Source organism: Manis javanica, chromosome 11, assembly GCF_040802235.1.
Source record: "Manis javanica isolate MJ-LG chromosome 11, MJ_LKY, whole genome shotgun sequence".
NCBI classification, from domain to species: Eukaryota; Metazoa; Chordata; class Mammalia; order Pholidota; family Manidae; genus Manis; species Manis javanica.
Window position 1 is genome coordinate 27,103,027 of NC_133166.1, and position 20,775 is coordinate 27,123,801.

The 20,775-nt window shown below is 47.7% G+C and overlaps 1 protein-coding gene across 1 annotated transcript; it reads right to left on the minus strand.

Moving 5' to 3' along the window:
- Window positions 1-383: 383 nt before the first annotated feature.
- Window positions 384-2,029, minus strand: CAVIN3 (caveolae associated protein 3). Its single transcript, XM_017666887.3, has 2 exons — window positions 1,570-2,029; window positions 384-1,005 (listed from the first exon to the last, which is right to left on the minus strand). Exons 1-2 carry the CDS (start codon window positions 1,951-1,953, stop codon window positions 598-600), a joined length of 792 nt encoding a protein of 263 aa, XP_017522376.1. The 5' UTR covers window positions 1,954-2,029; the 3' UTR covers window positions 384-597.
- Between the last annotated feature and the right edge of the window lie 18,746 nt (window positions 2,030-20,775).

Consider the following 20,775-nt stretch of genomic DNA (forward strand, 5'->3'; position numbering starts at 1 on the left):
GGACACCCTGAGTTTGAAGTATTTTTCAACTGCAGCTCATGACAGTGGCCTGTGGGGTGTGTGGCTGGTAGGAGTGGCCTAGGAGTGTATGTTAATGGAGGAGCACCAGAATGAGAAGAGGTTCAGAATGACAACAGAATCCTGGAAAACCCAGCTTTTAAGAGGTGGTAAAGGAATAACAAAGAGGAGCCCCTAAATCACTGGAGTGGACCAGGTGCTTCCCCATGAGGGGAGTGCTTGAGAAGGAGTGGCCAGGTTATTTCTATGTGCCACTGAGCAGAGCCCACGATTCAGTGGAAACTGGAGAAATCATACAGTGACCTGTTTACAACTGAAGCCACATTCCAGGTTGCTTCCCCCCACCCCCTCACCTGGAGTCTGGATCAAGTGACATCACTTTTATTGACAGTGCTTGCAGGCAGGTGTGAGTGGCCACCCTTTTAGGACACAAGCTGGTCTGGAGGAGCCGGGAAGGGAAGGCGGGAGCTGGGCTGTGCATGCAGGATTCACTCCTTATTTGGGTGTGAATACTGCGTTGACAGGAAGATTTATTTTGGGACTAGGCACAGGCACAGGGGAGGCAGGCAGCGCCAACCATTAGGCAGCACTCTGTATTTGGAGCACAGCCGCTTCAGCAGCCTCAGGTCTCCCAGGATTTTCCTCTTCCTCCGTGCCCTGTAGAGGTTCTGGCTCCTGCTCGGACTCCAGCGCAGGCTGGGCTTCAGGCTGGCCTTCGGTAATGCGGCCGGGCCCAAGGCGTGGTGGCTTGACAGGCGTGGGCGAGGGTGAGGCGGGGCCTTTCCGGCTCGAAAGGGCCCTTCGCAGGCTCTGTACCTTCTGCAACCCGGTGCGTCGCAGCCGCCGCGCCCTGGACTCCACGGGCTCCTCGTCCGAGCTCTCCCCCACCTCGGCCTCCAGCTGCTCTGGGCCGGGCTCGGGCTGGTCCCCAGGGCCTAAGGGTTCCGGCGCCTTCTGGAAGGCCCTGGCTGGGATTTCAGCCTCGTCCTGCATGAGATGGACACAGCTCTTACACTGGCTGCACCCTACCCGGCACCAGCCCGGGCCTCACTCTTCAGTTACACCAGAGAGGGCCACACCGCCCTTTGCCTACGCGGCCTGAGTGGTAAAGAAAAGGCGTGCGTGGCAAAGTGGGGCTGGAGTAGGGCTTAGTGGGGAGCGCCCGGCAAACTGCACAAGTTTGCAAAGTAGGTGGGACCCGCCTAGGGGCAAGAGACAGGGCAGCGACCACAGGGGCAGGAACAGCAGGACGCCACGGACGGTCGCGAGAGGAGCTTCCACCAGGGTCTCTTCTATCCCAGCTGCGCTGGGACCAGGAGTGAATTCGGGGAACAAGGCCTGAGCTAGAGCTGCCGCTTTGATTGGCCGAGCGGGGTTCAGCGTGCGAGGGAGGGGCCGGGCTGGGTGCGGGAAGTGGGTGCGGCTCTGGAAGTCTGTTCACGGGGCAGAGGCAGGAATGTGGGTGTGGCGGGCAGATGGGAGGGGAGTCCCTCGACCGTGGCCCGGAGGCTGGAAAAGGCCCCGGACTGGGGGACGCCTAAGGTCACTGACCTTGAAGAGCAGAACGTGGAGCTTCCCGCGCGCCACCAGCAGCCCGTGGTTGGCCTCCAGCCGCTGCACCTGGGCGGCGCGGCGCACGGCGCGCTCCTGGGCGGCGTCGGCATGGGAGCCCACGCGCTCCGCCTTGGCTAGCAGCTGCGCCAGTGTGTTGCTCGTGGTGTCGTGGCTGCGACTCAGCGCGCCCAGGCCGCTCTGGATGCGGCGCACAGAGCCCGCCAGGCCGCCCTGCCGCCGAGCCAGGCCCCCCTGCCGCTCGCGCAGCGCCTCCAGCATGACCTCCAGCTTCTCCAGCAGGGTCACCACTGTGACTGCGTGCACCGGGCCCCCCACCGGCGCTCCGGGCAAGGGCCCCGGCTCGAGCGCACTCTCCCCCATTATCCCCGACCGCCCTGCCTGCTCTCTCGGCGGCCGCTGGCTGAGCTCTGGGCTAGGGCGCCTTTCCCAGCTCCTCCCCAGCTCCAGCCGTGACTCAGGCAGGCGGAGTTGGCCTGTCCGGGGGGCGGGATGTCTGCGGCGGGGTCCTTTGGAAGCGCTCCCCCTTCTGCTGCCCCGCCCCGGGGGCCGGTGGGGGAAGCAGGTTGGCCCAGAATCCTCCTCTCCCCACTCCCGAACTCTCTCACTCTGTTTGAGTTCCCCTCCACCCTCGCCGATTCCCTGGTGTGCCTCTTTCTGGAACATACTTTCCCCACTGCAAAGGGCAACAATCCATGGAAATTTTTGTTGTATGCATCGAGTGGGCAGAGAAACTATGCTAGTACGGCAAACGGATAAGCAGAGGGGGGCCTCCCTTGCCGCTGAGTATCGCGTTTGCACCCCCAGTTTGGGCGAGGTGGACGGGGAGGCTCCCAGAGGCTCCGCCAAAGGCCTAAGACTGTCCAGGCCCCAGGCCTCCCTTTGTGACCCCGCAGGCTGTGCAGTCTGCCCTGCATGTGGCGCATCCTCTGCTATTTTCCAAATAGTCATTGCCAGGGTGTAGACACAGGCCTCATTCCCTGCGTCTCTAGTTCTTACTGTCCGCTAGCATTACCCTGTGTTCTTTCTTCTAGTTCTCTTCCCTCTTTTCTTTGGACTTCCCAGATAAAGCCCAGCAGCACTTTGCCCCTGCACCCTAAACTGGGTAGGTAACACCTCTTCCTTTGAAACCCTTAAAAGGGTTAGAGTACACGTGGTATCTTTGTTTTCTAGGAGGCTGGCTGTGGCTCCTGCCTGGTGGTTTTTGTTTTTTTTTTTTTAATTTTCTCTGAAAATAGCTGAGAATACCTGCAAGTGAAGAAGATTTGAAATTGCTGCTGTAGAGAGGGAGAGAGGGAGCATGGAAGTTCTAGTTAATGATGTGGATCATGAATTTGTAATGTCATCAGCTTGGAAAATCCCATGCCTTGCCTTTAACAATACTTGGTACACTGATTGTAGGCTCGGTTGTCCAAGCAATCTGTTGAACCTGCTGATCTCCCTTCTCATCTCACCCAATCTCTGAAGGCCACTGGGTAACAACTGTAGAAGAAATTGTCATTCAGGGATAGTTAGGAGCCCAAAATGTCTGCCGTAGACAGAAATGCAGCAGACAATGGGCAACAGTTGCCAGAAATCTAGTGATGCTGAGTTGATGACTGACTTCTCCAAATGCAAGGTCATAGAGTCTCACCCCTCTGCTTAAGACAAGAGCAAATCAACTCCCTCAGGAGCCTGCTGGGAATCACCATCTCTTCCAGTGGATCTGTATTTGCTCACAGAGACCTGTCAGGATGTGCCTGTTAAATAAATGCTTGCAAACTGAGGGAACAGAGAACCCAATTCAAAGTTCTTAGAAACAGGAAAGCCAGCACAAACATAACCAGAAAGGACCACTGTAGAGTGATGATTAAGTGTGGGTGAAAATCTGGTTCTCTACAGTTCTCTCAACTGTATCCCCTTACAAGGGTCAGCTTCATTCCCAGGCCGGGAGCAACATGGCTATAGCAGTTCCAGGCCTCTCAACTCTGCACAAGATAAAGAGAAAAGGGGGAAATTTTAGGACATTTATTTACTAACTTTTTCCATTTGCCTTCCACTAGGTTACATGGCTGTTCCAGAACCAAGATCTATGGCTAGGAAGGTGCTAAGCACTGATGGCCTTCAGCCTGAGTTCCTTAACCCAGCCCTGCAAGAGAGTGATAATACGTTTTGACAATTAGTCCCACATCTTGCACAGGGTAGCTTCAGCTTCTCCAGAGGCATATGGGTGGTATGGGGGTGGGGGGGAAATTGGATATCTGAGCACTGCTAGGCATAGGTAGCCAATCAGAATATCTATATGAGAGGGTTGCCAACCTTGAGGAATGGTCCTGAAGGAGTCCAATGCATTTAGGAGCAAAAACTACATGGATAGATACATTTCAAAGTCCTGCTAACTCCCTCTCTGGACATGCAGAACAAGGAGAATCTTAAAACTTACTAAGAAAGCTTTGATGGTTCTGCTTGTCTCCCCCAACATCTCAAGTATAAAAGCCAGAGGAACTGGCTTATGTTGGAAAATACAGAGTTTTGAGGTGAGTAAAATTGACTTGAGGTAACCCAGAAGAATGCCCCGAGTCAACAAAGCCCAGCGACAAAAATTAGAGCAGTGGGACCTTGATCATGGAGTATCCAAGAAAAAGCCATACTGCAGTTTCCAGTAAAGATGAGAAAGAAAACAGCAGCGCAGAATGATACCCTCTGAGGCAGTGGAACCTGATCTTACTTTAATAATTTCTATTCTCTAAATCAGGGGTGTGGCTGGGGATGCCCTCAAACTCTTTGTTATGGGCAAGACTAGTGGAAACCTCTGGGTTTATTGGTCCCCAGAAAAGATAAGTTCAAGTCCTAACCTTTGAAACATGTAATTATATTCTTATTTGGAAATCGGGTGTTTCCAGATGTAATCAATTTAAGATGAGCTCATGAAGCATGGGCCCTTAGTCCAATATGAAGGGGGTCCTTATAAGACGAGGATGAGACACACACACAGAGCACTGTAATGGCAGAGGCAGAGACTGGAGTTACACTGCCGGAAGCCAAGAGGTGCCGTGCCGGAAGCAAGGAAAAATTCTGCCCCAGAAGCCTTGAAGGGAGCAGGGCCCTACCAACACCTTGATTTCAGACTTGTAGCCTCCAGAACTGAGAGAATAAATGTCTGTTGTTTTAAGCCACAGTTTGTGGTGATTTATTTTGATAACCCTGGGAAATGAATATAGCCAGTAATGAGTCACCACCAGTATCACAATAGACCCCCACTCAGGATGCTCCACTGTATTCCCTCCCCATCCCATTGCCCCAAATGCCCTCCCCAGTCAATTCTCTGGAATTATGAAATGCCCTGGAGGAGAAAAGAGAACCTGAAGACTCCTTGTAGACCATATACAATTTACAGTTGCCCAAATGTAATGGCTTTGGTAAAAATTAGTGGAATGCTATGATGGTTGGGCTAACAAATGCTTAAAAAACTAAAACAAAGGTATTGCCCACCCTACTTATCAAAGGTTCCTCTTCCCAGAATATAAGACACTATGAGGAAAGGTTGGCTTTATCTTAAAAAAAAAATCCACTACACCTTTCATCAAGACTGGACCTACCTGCCTGAAATCTATCTACCTATGAAGATCTGCTCAAGGGTGGCCCTCTGCCCCTGCCTCATCACAACAGCTGGACGCTCCCTTTACTTAAGTGAGAGGAGGGTAAGGGAAATCTCTGGAAGAGACAGATAGGGTTGCAGGGCCTTAAGTGGTAACAGTCTGCATCCTTATTAACCTTTTTTTCTCAGCAGGGAGTCAGGTGCACACTATATGCTGTTGCCAAGATCTCCTGAAACAAGTAGCAGAAGCCCTCCAGTTCTTCAAATCACACCTGAGGGAGGGAGAATGGGCTGGTGGGCCTGGGGACCAGCCGCGAGGGGTCCTCCAGATAGCGGTTCCCTGGAGTAGTAGGACTTAAGCCTGTGACAGGTAGCAAGGCACTTGTTACCACCTCCCACTGCAACAAAGAACATCTGCTGATGGGGGCGTTTGAGTTTTAGAGTTGGCATATGCTCCACTGTGGAATTCTTACATGCTCCAATCTTGGGTCCTCCAAAAGGCCACATACTTTGAATAGGGTTCAGAGGAGCTTCAGTGATGGACTCTGGCCAAGTTACAAGCCACAGTCTTGTCAGCTCCAACCCTTGGGCCCTGTAAGTCAGAAAGATGAGACTTGAGGTCTCCGTGATTTCTGCCTCTCCCCCAGTGTCCTCTGGGGGAGAGGCGAGGGAGAGCAGATCCTAGAAGGAAAGATAAAGCAGAAGTATTTAAGGTCTGAACTAGGCTGTGCTTCCAGCAACTGAGAATTATACTGCTTTTTAAAGACAATTGCTGGGTTACCACCAGCTGCTGGTGCAGAGATTCACCAAGGCTGCTGGGTTGTTTGGTAAGTTAGAACCCTCTGCCGCACAGCAATACAGCCTAACAGTCTTTGATTATTCAATGGAAAAAAAAATCTAAGAAAGGATGAGAGATGGCTATGTGAATTAATGGCACAAGAAAAATCCATGACCCTGAGCCTCACTTTCAGCTGCCCAAACTGGGGCATCTCCCAGGGACTTAACTTTTGAATCAAAAGCAACAATGTGCAGCACAGGCAGAGCCAGAGAATGAGCCTCAGTGGACAGGCAATACCTTCCACCCTTTGTCACAGGCATCCTGTGTACGGAAGGGGTAAGGCCTCTGCACACAATGAGGAGCTCTGTGCCATCAGCTATAAGTTTGGGGCAACAGGAAGTGAGAATCTGAACTGACTCCAGAAATCAAAACAACCAAATGGATGGAAGATCTTGGAACAGTGTAGTATGACCAAGAGGTTTGGGGATGCCTTTTATGACAAGAATCAGGCATATTATTAACTCAAACCATTGTTTTTGTATCTCATATTTTCGTAGGTTGAATAGTGCCCCAAATAAGATATGTCCAAGTTCTAATCCCCAGTACCTATGAATGGGACCTTATTTGGAAATAGAATCTGCAGATGTAATTAAGGATATTGAGGTGAGATCAGCAAAGTTTTAGGATAGGTCCTAAATCCAATGACTGGTACCCTTATATATAAGAGGAGGAAAAAAAAACACTACAGAAAAAAAGTTGATGTGAAGGCTGAGACAGAGACTGGAGGGCAGCCACAGCCCAGGAGTGCCAGTGATCACCAGCGGCCACCAGAAGCTAAGAGAAAGGCGTAGAATGGACTGTCCCTCAGACCCTTCCAGGGTGCAAGGCCCTGCCAACATGGATTTTATACTTCTGCCCTTCAGAACTGTGAGGCAATGGATTTCTGTTGTCTTAAGCTGTTAAATTGGTTACGGCAGCCGCTGGAACTATTGCACATATACAAACCTACCAAGAAAATCAGGGGCAGAAAAAAACTATTTTAACCACCCAGTAAATCAATAGTATGCCGGGGGTGAATGTTTGGGCCACAGCACATGCACTGGGTGCATCAGAGGTCAAGCCCCTGAGATGAAACTTGAGGTTGGTAGGAGCTCAGAATTTTGGAGTCTGTAATTGCCCTGGAGCCTAGTGTCAGGATGTGGGAATTGAGCTCCTCCTGTAAAAATCTCCTGGGACATTCCAAAAGGCAAAAAGCCTGGAAGCAGTGACTGAATAGACTCTTTTGAACCTGTTTCTGTAATTTGAGGAATTCAGTGGGCTCAGATAGTGAGGAGGCCTTGCCTAGATTTGAGCCTGCTTTCTTAGGCAAATGACTGAGGAGCCACCACCTAAGCAACTGCAGCCTTCTCCCTTGAGGTATATGACGTTTCTCAACTGTAGCTTCTGATTCAGGAACATATTTCATCACCCACATAATAAAGGACAAGGCAGACCATCAGGGAATGGTGTTCCCGACCTCTCTTAGGGAAGCCCCCCTAGACAGGGGATAGAATGGGGCCCTAAAGACAGGCTTAGCCAGGATGCCATGGACAGTAATTCCAGACTGGTGATGACTTACAGGAAATGGTATTTAGCTAGAGTCCTGCAACTACTTTTATCTTAGTATGAACATCCCCCTGCCTGTCTGGGACTGGGCCCAAGGAAGGAGAAATCATTATGAGTCACCCAGTGTCCACCACAGTTGAGAGTAATTTGACTTGTAAAATTTAGCACTACATTAGTTGGATGATGTTTAGTTATAAGATTTTGTTTGAAAAATAACTATCACTTGGTGTTTAAAAAAAGAGATCATTGCTAATCAATTCAACTCAGGAAGGTGAGAAGTGAGCCTGCCTTAGCCAAGGGCAGGGGTTAGCAATACTGCACACACAGTCCCCGAGTGAATGTTTCTTCTCTTATTTGGATTCACTGGATTTTAGAAGCAGAAGAGAAAGCCCCCAGAACCCAGCCATAGGTGTCATAATCCACTGACAAAGCCAGCCAGGTGTGGCAGTGGAGCAGCTTTGAAAGGGTAACCATGTTTTAATATGTCTGCAAGCTCACTCATTTAAGCCAAGGGTGAGAATGATCCCCAGGACTGGTAGGATGGTACTTGAAGCTCTACGTCAGCCTTTTGGTATCAAAACCTCTTCCAGTTAAGTGTGATGGTATCTCAGTTATCCACTCAGTCCCTAGGAGATACCATGCTATACAAAATCAACCTACTGCCAGCTGTTTGACTTGCTGGTTGTGGGAGCTGCAGGTTCACCAGGACTCCGCTTTATTGTGGGGCCTGGGTGCAGGGTATATTGACTGACATAGGGCCTAGGGCCCAAGGTTTCCTTCCTGTCTCCAAGGTGTGTCTGAGCTGCACAATGACTGGACCAGAGAACGGTGAGCAAGGCACTCCTGCCCCACAGGACTGCTTCAGGGCCTGCAGCAAGCAAGGGGGATGAGACAGAGGAAGAGGAGCAGGTCTTGGGATCAGGTCTCCAGCAAAGTCCACTCAGTCAAAGGTCAGTTTGCTTGGGAAGCTAATGTAGGAGGAGGGAACGTGGCAGGGGCCTGGAGCCCTGCTACTGTTGTTGACTAACGATTTACAAAAAGAGAAAGTACTGCAGGGGTGTGGAGAAAGAAAGAAGGAAAGAAAGATATTTACTCATCTGTACTTCCATAACTGCAAAATTTGTATACTATATTGAGGAGACCATATACTTACATGGTTTCAACCAGAATGGGAAAATGAATGAGGCTAGAAAAATGTATCTCTAGATGCTGCAATATTTATGAAGGCTGTAAAATTACAATATAAATTCTCAAATGAAGAATTAAACTGCCCTTTGCATTTAAACCAGGAGTTGAAATATCCTCAGGAAAACAGACTAGAGTGCCACCTGATAAAGCCTGATACAAGCAGTGTAAACCAAAACTCATTTTCCTCAAGTTGTCTAAGGATTTCTCTAGCCCTGAGATAGCCACAGCCACATGTGGCTGTTTAAATTTTATTTTAATTAACCAAAATTAAAAATTAAAACCCAGACCTCAATCCCATAATCCACACATTAAGACTTAACAGCCCAAAGGGAAAGGGACTGGGGAGGATGGGTGGGAAGGAGAAGATAAGAGGGAAAAAGGGGCATTACGATTAGCACACGTAATGTAGGGGGAGCACAGGGAAGGCAGTATAACACAGAGAAGACAAGTAGTGATTCCACAGCATCTTACTACACTGATGGACAGTGACTGTAATGGGGTATGTGGTGGGGACTTGATAATGGGGGAGTCTAGTAACCATAATGTTGCTCATGTACATTAATGATACCAAAATAAAAAAATTTTTTAATTAAAAAAAAAGACTTAACAGCCACCTGCGGCAAGTGGCTAACATGTTGGACTTCATACCTCTGGTTAATACAAGCTCATGGGGTGCATGAGCCACCCCAAACATCACTGATAACAATCTCATTAGGTTCTCTGAGAGATGAGATAAAGAAATCTTCCATTTCACCTGAAAGCCACATCTTGACAAGAAATAAACAATATGAATGAAGGAAATGATGAAGCAATTAATGGGGAAGTGATTTTTTTCCCCCGTCAGTGTTAGAAACCATTTAAAACTGGTACGTAAGGAAACAGGAGAGTAGTTTGTGAAATGGTCCCATGCTTCAGGACCCGGATCAGCCCTCAAATATATATACCTTCCCACATGGCTTACCGTGATTATGGGAATATTATTATTATTGATTTTATGCTTTCTGGGAAGGGGTATAAATATTGAATCTGCTTAAGTAACAAAATTCTCTCTGTGTGTATAGTGAAAATGATCAGGATGTTTACTGTAAGTCTGCCTCACCCTGGGAAAGGGATGTGAGAATTTTAAGAAAAATAAGCATGTTTAGTGTGGAGCATGCAGTTTTGAGTACCAGAGAAAATTTCACCATGCACTTATCTGCAACTGGTACCACAGATATTTTAGTTCTTAGTTTTAAGAAAAAGTGTCCAGCCCAGAAGAGTCTAGAACATGAAAGGACCCAATACAAACTTGTTGATCAAGAGAAGTAAATAAAGTTCACTTTGTCAAGCAAGGTACAGCACCAATAAGAAGTAGATCACACTTGCAATGACAGCCTTAGGAGTAAATGAGCTAATAAGACTTAAGCGTCTGCTTCTGACGTAGCAACCTTGCAGAGAGAGACCACAGAGGACCACTGGCCAGGGTCGGGAGAAACACGGTAAGTGTGTGAGCTTGGTCCCAGGCCAGCCCATGGGGTTGGCTATGCTGAATGAACCCTGCTCCTCGGCTTTCTCTGAAACGAGCCCAGCCCATCCATCAGGAGTCGCCCTCACATCCACCACCAGGTGCAGCCACCCTGGAGCGCAGCCTTCAGCCCTTGGTGGTCTCCTGGCAACGAAGGCTGGGAAATGGGAGGAAAATATGCACTGCTTTGCTTTGTGTCTGTTTCAGCCTCTATAAATAACCCTCTGTTAAGGCTTCTCAGGGGCCTTGGTTTTAATTACTTAAATGAGTGATGGGGAGGCAAAAATAAGCCATTTCTACAACTGCACTATCTCAGGCTGCCCATAAGCCCAGGCTGGATGTACGGTGTAAGCCTCTATAAGATGCCCCAAGAGGCTGAAGCCACAGTGTTTGGGTTGTAACCGAAAGCAGTTACCAAAGGGGCCCTGACTTACCTGCTTGGTATGCAAACCTGGCGGGACCTGGATCCTGGGGTGGAGGCATGCAGAAAGACCTCCTGTCTCACATGCCCTGTCTCTCAGAAAGTGGCCTGAGCTATGAGTCCTTTACTGAAGCTCTAGCCTCCCTCACTCATCCTATCAGTCAGCCTGGGACTATTGGAATGAGAGGGGAAATAAACAGGGAAGTTTCTAATGTCAGCTAATATAAGAAGGAGAGAGAAAGAGAAAGGGAGGTAGGTTAAGACTAGAGTTAAAATCTCCGAGAACACATTGAGTTAAACTTATACCAAAAAACACAGAATTAAAAATTCAAATAAAAATCCTATGCCAACTGTGTTTTAGAAGGAAAGCTGGTCATTACTTTTTCTGAACTCTATAATGCATATCATGTTGGCCAGGCACCTAACCTGTACCGACACTGATTAGCGTTTCTTTACTAGGTGAACCGACCCAAACCTTCATACCAGGAGAGTCTGAACCCTTGGTGAATTAGCCTAGAACTGTGCTATGTTTTAATTTACCCTTATTACTAGAGATAGCAGAATAAGAAGTCATGCCAGGGGCTGCTCACATTTCACCCATACTTCTGCGGGCCTCTGTTAGAGTGGATCCTTCTCAGGCATCTTTTTGCAATGGCAGAAGCCCACTCAAGCCTGCTAGGCCTCACCAACCACTCCTCCCAGGATGAGACTATCTTCTCCCCTTGGCACCGTGCAGCAATGGCCGGGAGCCACCTGCTCCCATTTCTCTTGACTAGACAAGGATCAGTTGGTTCCTAAGAACAGAAATTATCTTGGTTAACTTAAGTGAAGGTGGGTTTATTGTAAAAGAATTGGCAGCTACCCCCAGCCCCCAAAGGAGACAGTTGAAACAATTTATTGCATCTGGATCCCTTCCTGAATTAACAAAAGGGAGGAGCCATTAAAGGATAATATAGCTTATTTATTATTTCAATAGCTTCCCAGTCAAAGCAGGAAAGAAATTAGATCTCCTTTCTGCACAGTAATGGGGCCCACAACCTCTTGGAAAGAGGCAAGATGTCCTTCTAATTGACGAAATATATCCTTTTTCAATATGGGTTTAGATTGTACTCTCTAAAAATTAATGTCTGTTCCTGGGAACAGTGGATGAGCTAATATAACAATTCTATTAATCAAATGAACTGATGTGATACCTACTCCCCACATGCAGGAATACTGCAAAGGAAATCCTGTGGGGAAGATCTAAATCCACAACAAACTACAGACCTTCCTCTCTACCCCCTTACTTCCTCTCCCACCCCGACTCCCATCCCTGCCCTTTATGCACAATTCTGCAAAGCTTGGGTGACAACAGGTACCCTTTTTAACTGGCTAAAGTCCTGGGGGCTCACCTCCAATTGGCATTCTCAGGACTTAGGGATAGGGTAAAAGTGGTAAATTTGGATAGAGAGATTTAAGAAGTGAGATTCCTTCCTGTGATCAGTGTGGAAGTTGGTGGAGTCTCAAATGGAGCAAATTTAAAAGGCCCGTGGAGAAGAAAAGTTGCACAGCTAAAAGCCAGGGAGCTTCTGAAGGCTCTGGAGCCATTGGCAGAGTCCGTTTGAGAAGTAAAGAAAAGGTCTCAGAAGCACATTATCCTGCCTTCTTTGATGGTGACTCTCCTTGAAATTGCTTCTACTCTTCAGTGAAAAAACCTGCATATTACTGCTTGGGCTACTAGTAATTTGGTAGAAAGTAAAGGGAGAGAACTGTTAAGGGAAGACAGATCTGCCCCCACCACTTCCTCCTCTGATGTATCAGAGAGAGAGAGAGAGCACGTGGGCGGCAAGGTGGAGCTCCTGGGGTGAGGGGCCAGACCAAGAACAGAGCAAAATTAACCCTACTGAGAGGACAGCATGGCAGAGATGATACATTCACGGGGAGAGAAGACCAAAGCCTTTGGGTCTTCATGCAGATACTGCCCACTAAGGCAGGAAGTGAGGGAGGCTGGGCACTCAGAGGGCCCAGATATCATCTGGTTACAATTAGTTCCAAACACCAGTTTCAAGTCCAAAGTTCTGCACACTATGATACACATGTAGCACATTCGTTCTTGCTGCCTTGATTCCTCCATATGAATCTTGGTGGCACGCACAGCCCCTTCATCAATTTTCACTAAGAAAATTGAAAATTTCTTATTTCAAGAGGTAAGAACTCTGAAGTTTTTGGAGTGTTGGCGTGGGAAGCGCCGCATCACTGCCACGGACTCTCCTCCCAGCATGCTCACTCTGCCTTCCCTCCCTCTGCCGAGCAATCTGCAAATGCTTTTCTTTCCTCCTGAAGACATTTTGCCCCCACTCAGACTCTTTGGCTTCTCAGCTCCTACCACAAATGAGCCTGCAGGAAAGTTCTTCCAGAAAATGACAGCACTCTCTTCAGAGAGTCTGGTGAGCATAATTCCCCCCATTTCATAGGTAGCGTCAAGTGACCATCTCATAGACTCTAAGAACAAAAACAGCCTGAGGGACTAGATCCAGGCGGTCAGAGAGCCAGGCTTCTCTCTCCAGTGCGCGCCTGCTCCACACTGCTGCTCCTGAGGCTAACTCTCTGTGCCTACTTACCAGCAATGTACAGGATGGAAAAATGGCCATCCCAGTCCCACTCAAGGGCCTACTATCAAATGATTACAGTCATTGCATCTTAGCTGAGTTTCTTGAGAGATAAAGAGAGTGAGTGTCTAACTGGTACCATGGGTTGGGTCCAATCAGCTGTTGCCCAAGAGTGAGAAAATGAGATGAACGTGATAAGCAGGGCCAGTCCTTACAGGATCTGTGGGCAAGGCAGGCACAGAAGCTGGTCTAATAAAAATTAACTAATCTATTTATCTATAATGGTTGTATAGTTTACAAACTCCAATAAGTAATACCTCCCCATCCCCTGCCCACATTCTGAATCAAATGAGAAACAATGCAAAAGAATAAGACAAATGAAAGATGAAAATAACATAATACTACCAATAAAGCTGATATTGGCAAATGTGGCTTTATCATTTAGCAAATGGAACCCTTGATCCTGAACCCCAGGACTAAGGAAACTTATCCACCCACTCACAGACTCTGTGAGACAACTTAGCTCTGTCCCTTCTCTACCATCTGTCCCAGCTCTGCCATCTGGGGAAGACCCCTTTACATTTTACTTCAACGAGGAGGAGAGCAGAAGGTGCATGACCTGGGGGAGTCTGGCTAAAGAGAGTTAAAGACATTGTGTTGAGCATGCCAAATTCATTCTTCCCAAATGTACCAGGTAAGTGACCCCTTTATCCCAGAGGGATCAAATAAAAAATCAAATCTGAATATGATCAGATCTCCAGGTCTAACTACCAATTTCACCAGCAGTATGTGAGACAGAGAAACACCTTCAGTAATATCATAGCATTCATGCATCCTGTGGAACATTCTACAGGACAAATGACCCAGGTTCCTGATTTCCTATGCTTTTTGTCTTTCTCTGTCTGACTTATTTCATTTAGCATAATATCCTCTAGGTTCATACATGTCAAAAATGGCAAGATGAAATCCAGACTTTGTTATCTTGTCAGATTCATGTAAGACCTAATCACTGTTTTCAGCTAATAATAACTCAGACATTTCACCCTGTTCTTATACCCTCTTTAAGGGCAAGTAAATCACTTTTAATTTCCCTTTTTAATTCATCCCTTTGGGTTTTATCAATGTGGGGTAGGCAAGAGGAGGTCAGTCTCTCCATGGCTCCCTTTCTTGGGTGAAGTCATTTCAGAACATTATTTTGGATCCAGTTTGAAGCAGCCTATCTACACTGATGAACAACGCAACTGATAACTAACTGTTCTGCATTCCCATGTCTAAAAGATTCATAACAGAAGGATTCTCTTTTTTCCATGACTGAAGTGTTGCTTCAGCTGCCCCTGTTTATTAAGGCATTGCCTCCCACCAGCATCTCTGTGGCCCCCACATGGCTTAGGTACAAATGCTAAATAATACCTGTGTAGCTCAAGGATAAACTGCAGCACATTATACCCATGGCTCTCACGTTTGAGAGGCTGTGCCTTTTCTGAGAGCAGCGTGACCAGCTCGTGCTTGCTAGATCCTGTTAGTGGGCATGTGCGGAGGCCAGTGTCCGCTGAGCCCCACCCTGACCTGGCATGGTGTCTGGTTAAGCCCTGCCCTTACGAATGTTGAGGCCACCTATTTCGACAGAGGCAGTTAGGCTGAAAGCAGAAAAGATCCAGCCCTGTGCTGCAAAGGCCAGCCCACTGTCCTGCTTCCATAAAAACAGACCCTTACATGTGGATGAAGTCCTAAGAGTTATGGAGGCTCACCAAGGAGAAAATCCCACATGTCTGGCACTGAAAACCCAAAGCTGCCTGCTCAGTTACAACTGATCAAAAACCCATTCCTTCTGTAAAAATGCCAGTCACATGGCTCAGTGTAAGCCTCCACAACCGCTGCAGTCACAGACACCTGCTTACTAAAGTAACCTAAAGTTATGGACCCTGGTCTCACCAAGAGCCTCTTCACATCTTAGCTGGGTCCCCAAATTCTACTGCGTGTTTATTTCTTAGGGCCTCTGGTCCAGTGAATCAGATGTTGAAGTTCCATGGATCCTCTGTAAATAGCCCCCTCTTTCCCTCTCCAGAGCTCAAAACCAATGTATGACTTTTATTACTGATAAAGTTAATACTGGGAAGGTGACATTTTATTGGGTGAATGAACTGCCTAGTAGTATATTATGATATACTGATATGATAATCATATATTATGATGTGATATATATGATAGGAACCCCAGAAACAGAGAGAGGCTAACCCACCCAGTCATAGGTCATGCTGGAAAACAGGCCTCCCCACTGGGCAAGTCCCCTTGCAGCATTCACAGAATGCATGCTGCTCTGGTCAGCCTGACTCCCAGAGAAAGAAATGCAGGAGCCAAACCCATAGGCTCAGTTTGGTCTCCACCAGTTTGTCATTAGACTGAATCATTGACTTCTGGGGAGAGAAGCCAGGAGTGTTCCTCTGGAGGAGCTCCCTGCCTATGAAACCAACCACTGAGAATGGAAGAAAAGCAGTTTTCTCAATAGTAGTCAAGATGAGTCATCCTGGACAACACAGGGCACCTTTTTTTCCCTTTCTGCTGTGTGTCATGAGAAATGTAAAGTGACCAGTTCCCTGTTTCCAGTTTAATGCAATCATTACTACAGCCCCCTAGTGGAAATGTCTCTGACTTAGGTAGTAAAAGAATCTCGGTGTCAGGAAGCCAACACTTTGAGAATGATTATTAAATGAGTAATGACATTCCTGTCTTCTAGGCAGTGTGAATGGTGGGTTTCCCTTCCTCGCACCACTTCTCCTGGTGGCTGTGTCCTGTGCGGAGCTTTCTGCAAGTCAGGCTTTGGTTTCCCATCTTCTGTCCACAGGTTCTAGGTCAGATGCGAGGGAGGGGGGGCAGCAGCTCGCATTCATTTTAGTGACTGTATAATTTTCATTATAAGAAATGTTTAATCACATTTTATTTAACCAATCCTCTATTTGTGGTATTTTTGTTGTTAGAAAAAAGCTGCAATGGATATCCGTAGATATCCTGTCAAGGAGCTGATAGTCTCGGGGAAGAGACTGACTGACATTAAGTCAATTACCATGACAATTATTACTTTATTATAATTGCGATAAATGCTGTGAGAGAAAAGTAATAGATGCTGTGACAGTATGTTATACAAAGACCTAACCCTTGGGTTGAGCGTGGGTCACAAAAGGCTATCCTAAGGAAGGGACATCTATGCTGAGACTTGAAGGAGAAGCAGGGTTGGTCAGGCAGCCGGCGGGAGGCAGGAGCAGATGAGGCAGGTGCAGAAGGGCCCTGTGTGTGGCGTCTCCAGTGGGGCAGGGTGTCCGTCACCAGCAGGCCACACAGGCAAGCACACGCAGGCAGGAAAGGTGGGCCCTTCAGGGTGTTGCCAGCAGCCCTGTCTGCTTTTTCATAGAATGGGGTGGGAAAAGTTGAGGGTGGCGGGGACTGGCTGGCCAACGACTTTGTGAGTGCCTGTGAAGTGCTTGGGCTTCATTTTGTGCCATACACAGTGAGGGCCACTGGAGGATTTTGAGGACAGATTTCCTGCAGCTCAGTCTGGTGGCAGTGTGGAGAGGAGTATGCCTGACGATAGGAAAGCCAGGTCCCAGACATAACCAGCTGTGCGGCCTATGGCAAGTTACATAGCCTCTGTGACTAACAGTTTCTTCATCTGAAAATGGACATCATATTCCTACCTTATAGAGTTCTGTTAAAATTAATGAGACAAAGTACTTCATCTGAAAATGGACATCATATTCCTACCTTATAGAGTTCTGTTAAAATTAATGAGACAAAGTATCACAAATGTTAAATGCTTAGTAAATGTTAACATGTATTACTTTCCAAGATTCTTCATTCTGCCATGCCTTTCACATTTACTTTAGCACAAAGTCTAGCACTATTCATCCTCGCTCCTAGATGCCTCTCAGATCTGCTTTCTCCTCCCTCCCTCCTTTACTTAACTCTCCTAAATTCTAACTTGGCTGCCTACCTGGGCACCTGCATGCTGTCTGTTCCTTCCCTAACCCACCCCACACCTTGGCTACCAGAGTAATTGAACAGAAAACTGAAGAATTCATCTGCCTCGTTGAAAACCCTCCTGATGCTCTATCCATTAGAAGACCATGGCCAGATCCCTGAATAGGGGTTGTAAGGTTTCCCCAGATGGATTTGTCACTCCTGCTCCCAGCCCACCCCACCCTGCTTTCTCCACCCTAAACATGTGGGACCGCGCAACAACCCCTCTGCACCCGGGCTCGCTCTCTACCCACATCTTTACTCACACTTTTGCTTCTACGCCACAGACCTCCCCTCATCTGTGCCTCACAAACAAAATCCCTGTTCACCTCTTTCTTCTCTCATGTTCACAACCTCCCCAAACTCTCTGTGCATTCTTTCCCTGGTTTCCACTGTGTTGTGTGCATCCTGTAGTACAGGCCTGATCACATTTCTTGTGATCATTTTGTTTATGCTAGTGTTTCACCTCCAAGAGTATGGACCTCTCAACAATAGTGAGCTTGTTTAATCACCCTCCTATCCTCACAAATTCCATCAGGTAGTGGACATACACCTGGCTGAGCAAATCAATGTACAAGTGAATCAAGCATAAAAAATCACACTGCACTTAGAATTAGTTGGTCTTGTGATAACAGGACTCAGCCTCTAGGTGGCCTGTGTTTAGGGGATCTGCTTTGGCCATCATAGCCTCCAGGGAGGCTGGTCAGGGGACCCACTAATTTGCTCTCTCTCCCATGTCTCACCTGCTTGCACCTGGACCCCACCTTGGGACCCAAGCCAGTGACTGTCTTCATGTGAGGCTGCAGTGCCATCTATTGTTGACTAGAAGACCTGCAGGTCGGGCTGAAGGAGGAAGGGGAAAGAGAAACTTAAGAGCCACTGTGGTTTAATCCAGATGTGGAATCTCAGCTACTGGGACCCCACCCCAGGCATTTTCCCCCACATGTATGAGCCTACATTTGATAGAGGGAACCTATATACATTTCCCATTCACCAAAGACCTGAAATCATGTCTCAGTGAGCAGAGCCCTTTCTTTGAACCCCTCAAAGCCAGAGCCCCCACCTACAGCCCCCTCAGAAGTCAGTGACCCTAACTCCGTGACCCAGATGGTCCTCTCAGGGAGTAGAGCCCCTCACGTAGGACCTGCTGACCACTGCGAGGATCTGCGGCAGGAGCCTCTCCTGCAGGCTTTGGTGCCCAGATGCCTCCCCCAAGGCCCTCAATGAGCAGAGCCACCCACTCAGCGGTCGGGAACCCCTCCTCGCATCCTCACTGAGCAGCGCCCACCCTCAGCACTGTCAGTGGTTAGAACCCTGCTCAGACATCTTAGTGACAAGGTCCAGGTCACCCCCTCAAGGATCAGGGCCCCTCCCGCACCCCCCTCCTCGGGGATAGATTCCTCAACAGGCTGATAAGAAAAAGCTCATGGCATTACTAAAGCAGATCCTCCAAAACAAAACTGACAACAGGTTGTTGGGTTTTTTTTAAAGAATTCAATGTTTGCAGAAAAGCATCAATGTGATCATGGGATAAACCTGAACTCTATTGACCTTTTTGCAATTATTTTGTGGCTTAACTGTGTTACTTTGATTGACATATGAAGACCAAACATAATCTTTAACATGTTTAGACCTTTAACAGTCTTTATCCAGTTCCATTCCCTCAGGGACCTAGTGCCCATCGCTCACGGCTCTGAGACCGAAGGCCCCTCGTTAAGGTCTAGGGAGCATAACAAGAGCCAGGTGGGTCCCTTCAGGTTGCCCATCTACCTTCTGCTTCCCTCTGGTCCCCAGAGAAGCTGCCAAAGCCATTTGCCTTCAGGACTTCTCCCTCCTGCTTTGTCCCTGAGCCCTTTGTCCAAACAGGAGCCACAGCTGTGCGCAGGTGTTGTGTGAAGGTGTGGGCCTATTGGGATAACTGGTGAATCCCAGGGACTGTCCCCCTAAAGGCCAGCTTTGGCCACCCTTGCCCCAGCCCATGTGCATCAGGAGTAATTAGCAATAACTCTCTTTGAAATGCTGCTGCCACATGCTAATCCACATAAACAGTTTAACAGATAAACACATCAATTTCCACTTTTACCCCAAATCCTCTGGGAACATAGTACAGGGTCCAAAGTAAATATGATTTTGGGAAAAATTGGTGGGTCAGATGTAGGCAACTGTGACTCACCATCCCCACCCCCATTTCCAGCCCACCCAGAGCCATTTGTTCCCTCTATTTTGGCCCCAGTTCAGTTCTCCTGCACTTGATCTGACTGCCTGTGTGGCTTCTTTAGTATTAACCTCTCCTCTTGGTGTCAACTGCCCCAAGGCCCATTTTTCCCATTCACTAAAAGAACCTTCAGCATTAGCCTTCTTTTCGGAAAAACAAAACCATCCCCTATTTATCAAAGTCACAATGGGTCAGTCATTCAGTCCACTCATCCATCCATTCATTCATTCATTCATTCATTCATTCTTACCACACATCTTTATTGAGCTCTACTCTGTACTGGGCCCTGTGCTAGATATTAGGGATCCAGCCATGAATGACACAGTCAGAAATCCCTCTTGAAGGAACTTACCTCCAAATGGGAGACAGAGATGGTAGACAAACTACATGGTTACTTATTTAATAAAAACCAAGATACATGCTGCCAAGGAGATGGGCCTAACATGTCTCTAGGCCTGTGGTACATGGTTAGGATGATTATAGACGTGGATCCACTGTCTCCACAATCTAGGTGGAGGAGGGCCAGCTTGGAACTCCTGCTAGGGGAAGGACAAGGTTGCAGAAATCTCACACTCCAGAGTTCTTGAGGATATCATCTCAAAGGCTCCTGATGACTGGGAAAACCAGACATGGGTAAAGAGCCCAGAAAACAGGGATACAGTGTCAGGGCTGGGATCTAGCAAGCACAAACAAGCCAAAGAGGAAAACAAATGCAGTTAGGAAATGTAGTGGTGGAGGGTTGCTGGAAGCAGCGGCTACGTGGGAAGAGAGGAATGAAGGGAAGGCAGGATTTCTCAGTCAAAGAGGCCTTTTGGGGGACAATCCCTGGGATTTATACAGTCTTCACAGCAAACGGGGCTCATTTACTCATTCGTTCAATCACTGTCCTCTTATCATTGTCAGACACTGTGCTGGGCACTAGCGATAGAGCAACGAGCAAAAATGGTGAATTGGGAAAATAGAAAAATAGATAATGCTATAAAAATATATGTTTGAGGCTTCGTGGTGACCCACTACCAAAGTTATCCCTATAACAACATCACCCTCACTGATTCGTGAGAGGAGGGGGTGACTTCATGGCCAGCACTCAGGAACTGCTTCTCCAAAGCCTCGTGCAGTAGCCAGGAGTGGGCAGATTGCAAGCGCACAAACGGCCGTGCCAATTTCAAATCCCCGTGTTGCATTGAGATGTAATCATTATTTTTACCATTGGCTTTCATTTCCTGAAAAAATCCTTCCTGGGTTTAGATAAATTTGGATTTAACCTTTGAGAGTGTGTGTGAATATGGATGTCATCC

Coding starts and splice junctions, on each gene's coding strand:
- CAVIN3 (XM_017666887.3), bottom strand. CDS start 1,953: ATGGGGGAGAGTGCGCTCGAGCCGGGGCCCTTGCCCGGAGCGCCGGTG. Junction 1,006..1,569: donor TCCACGTTCTGCTCTTCAAG/GTCAGTGACCTT, acceptor CATCTCATGCAG/GACGAGGCTGAAATCCCAGC.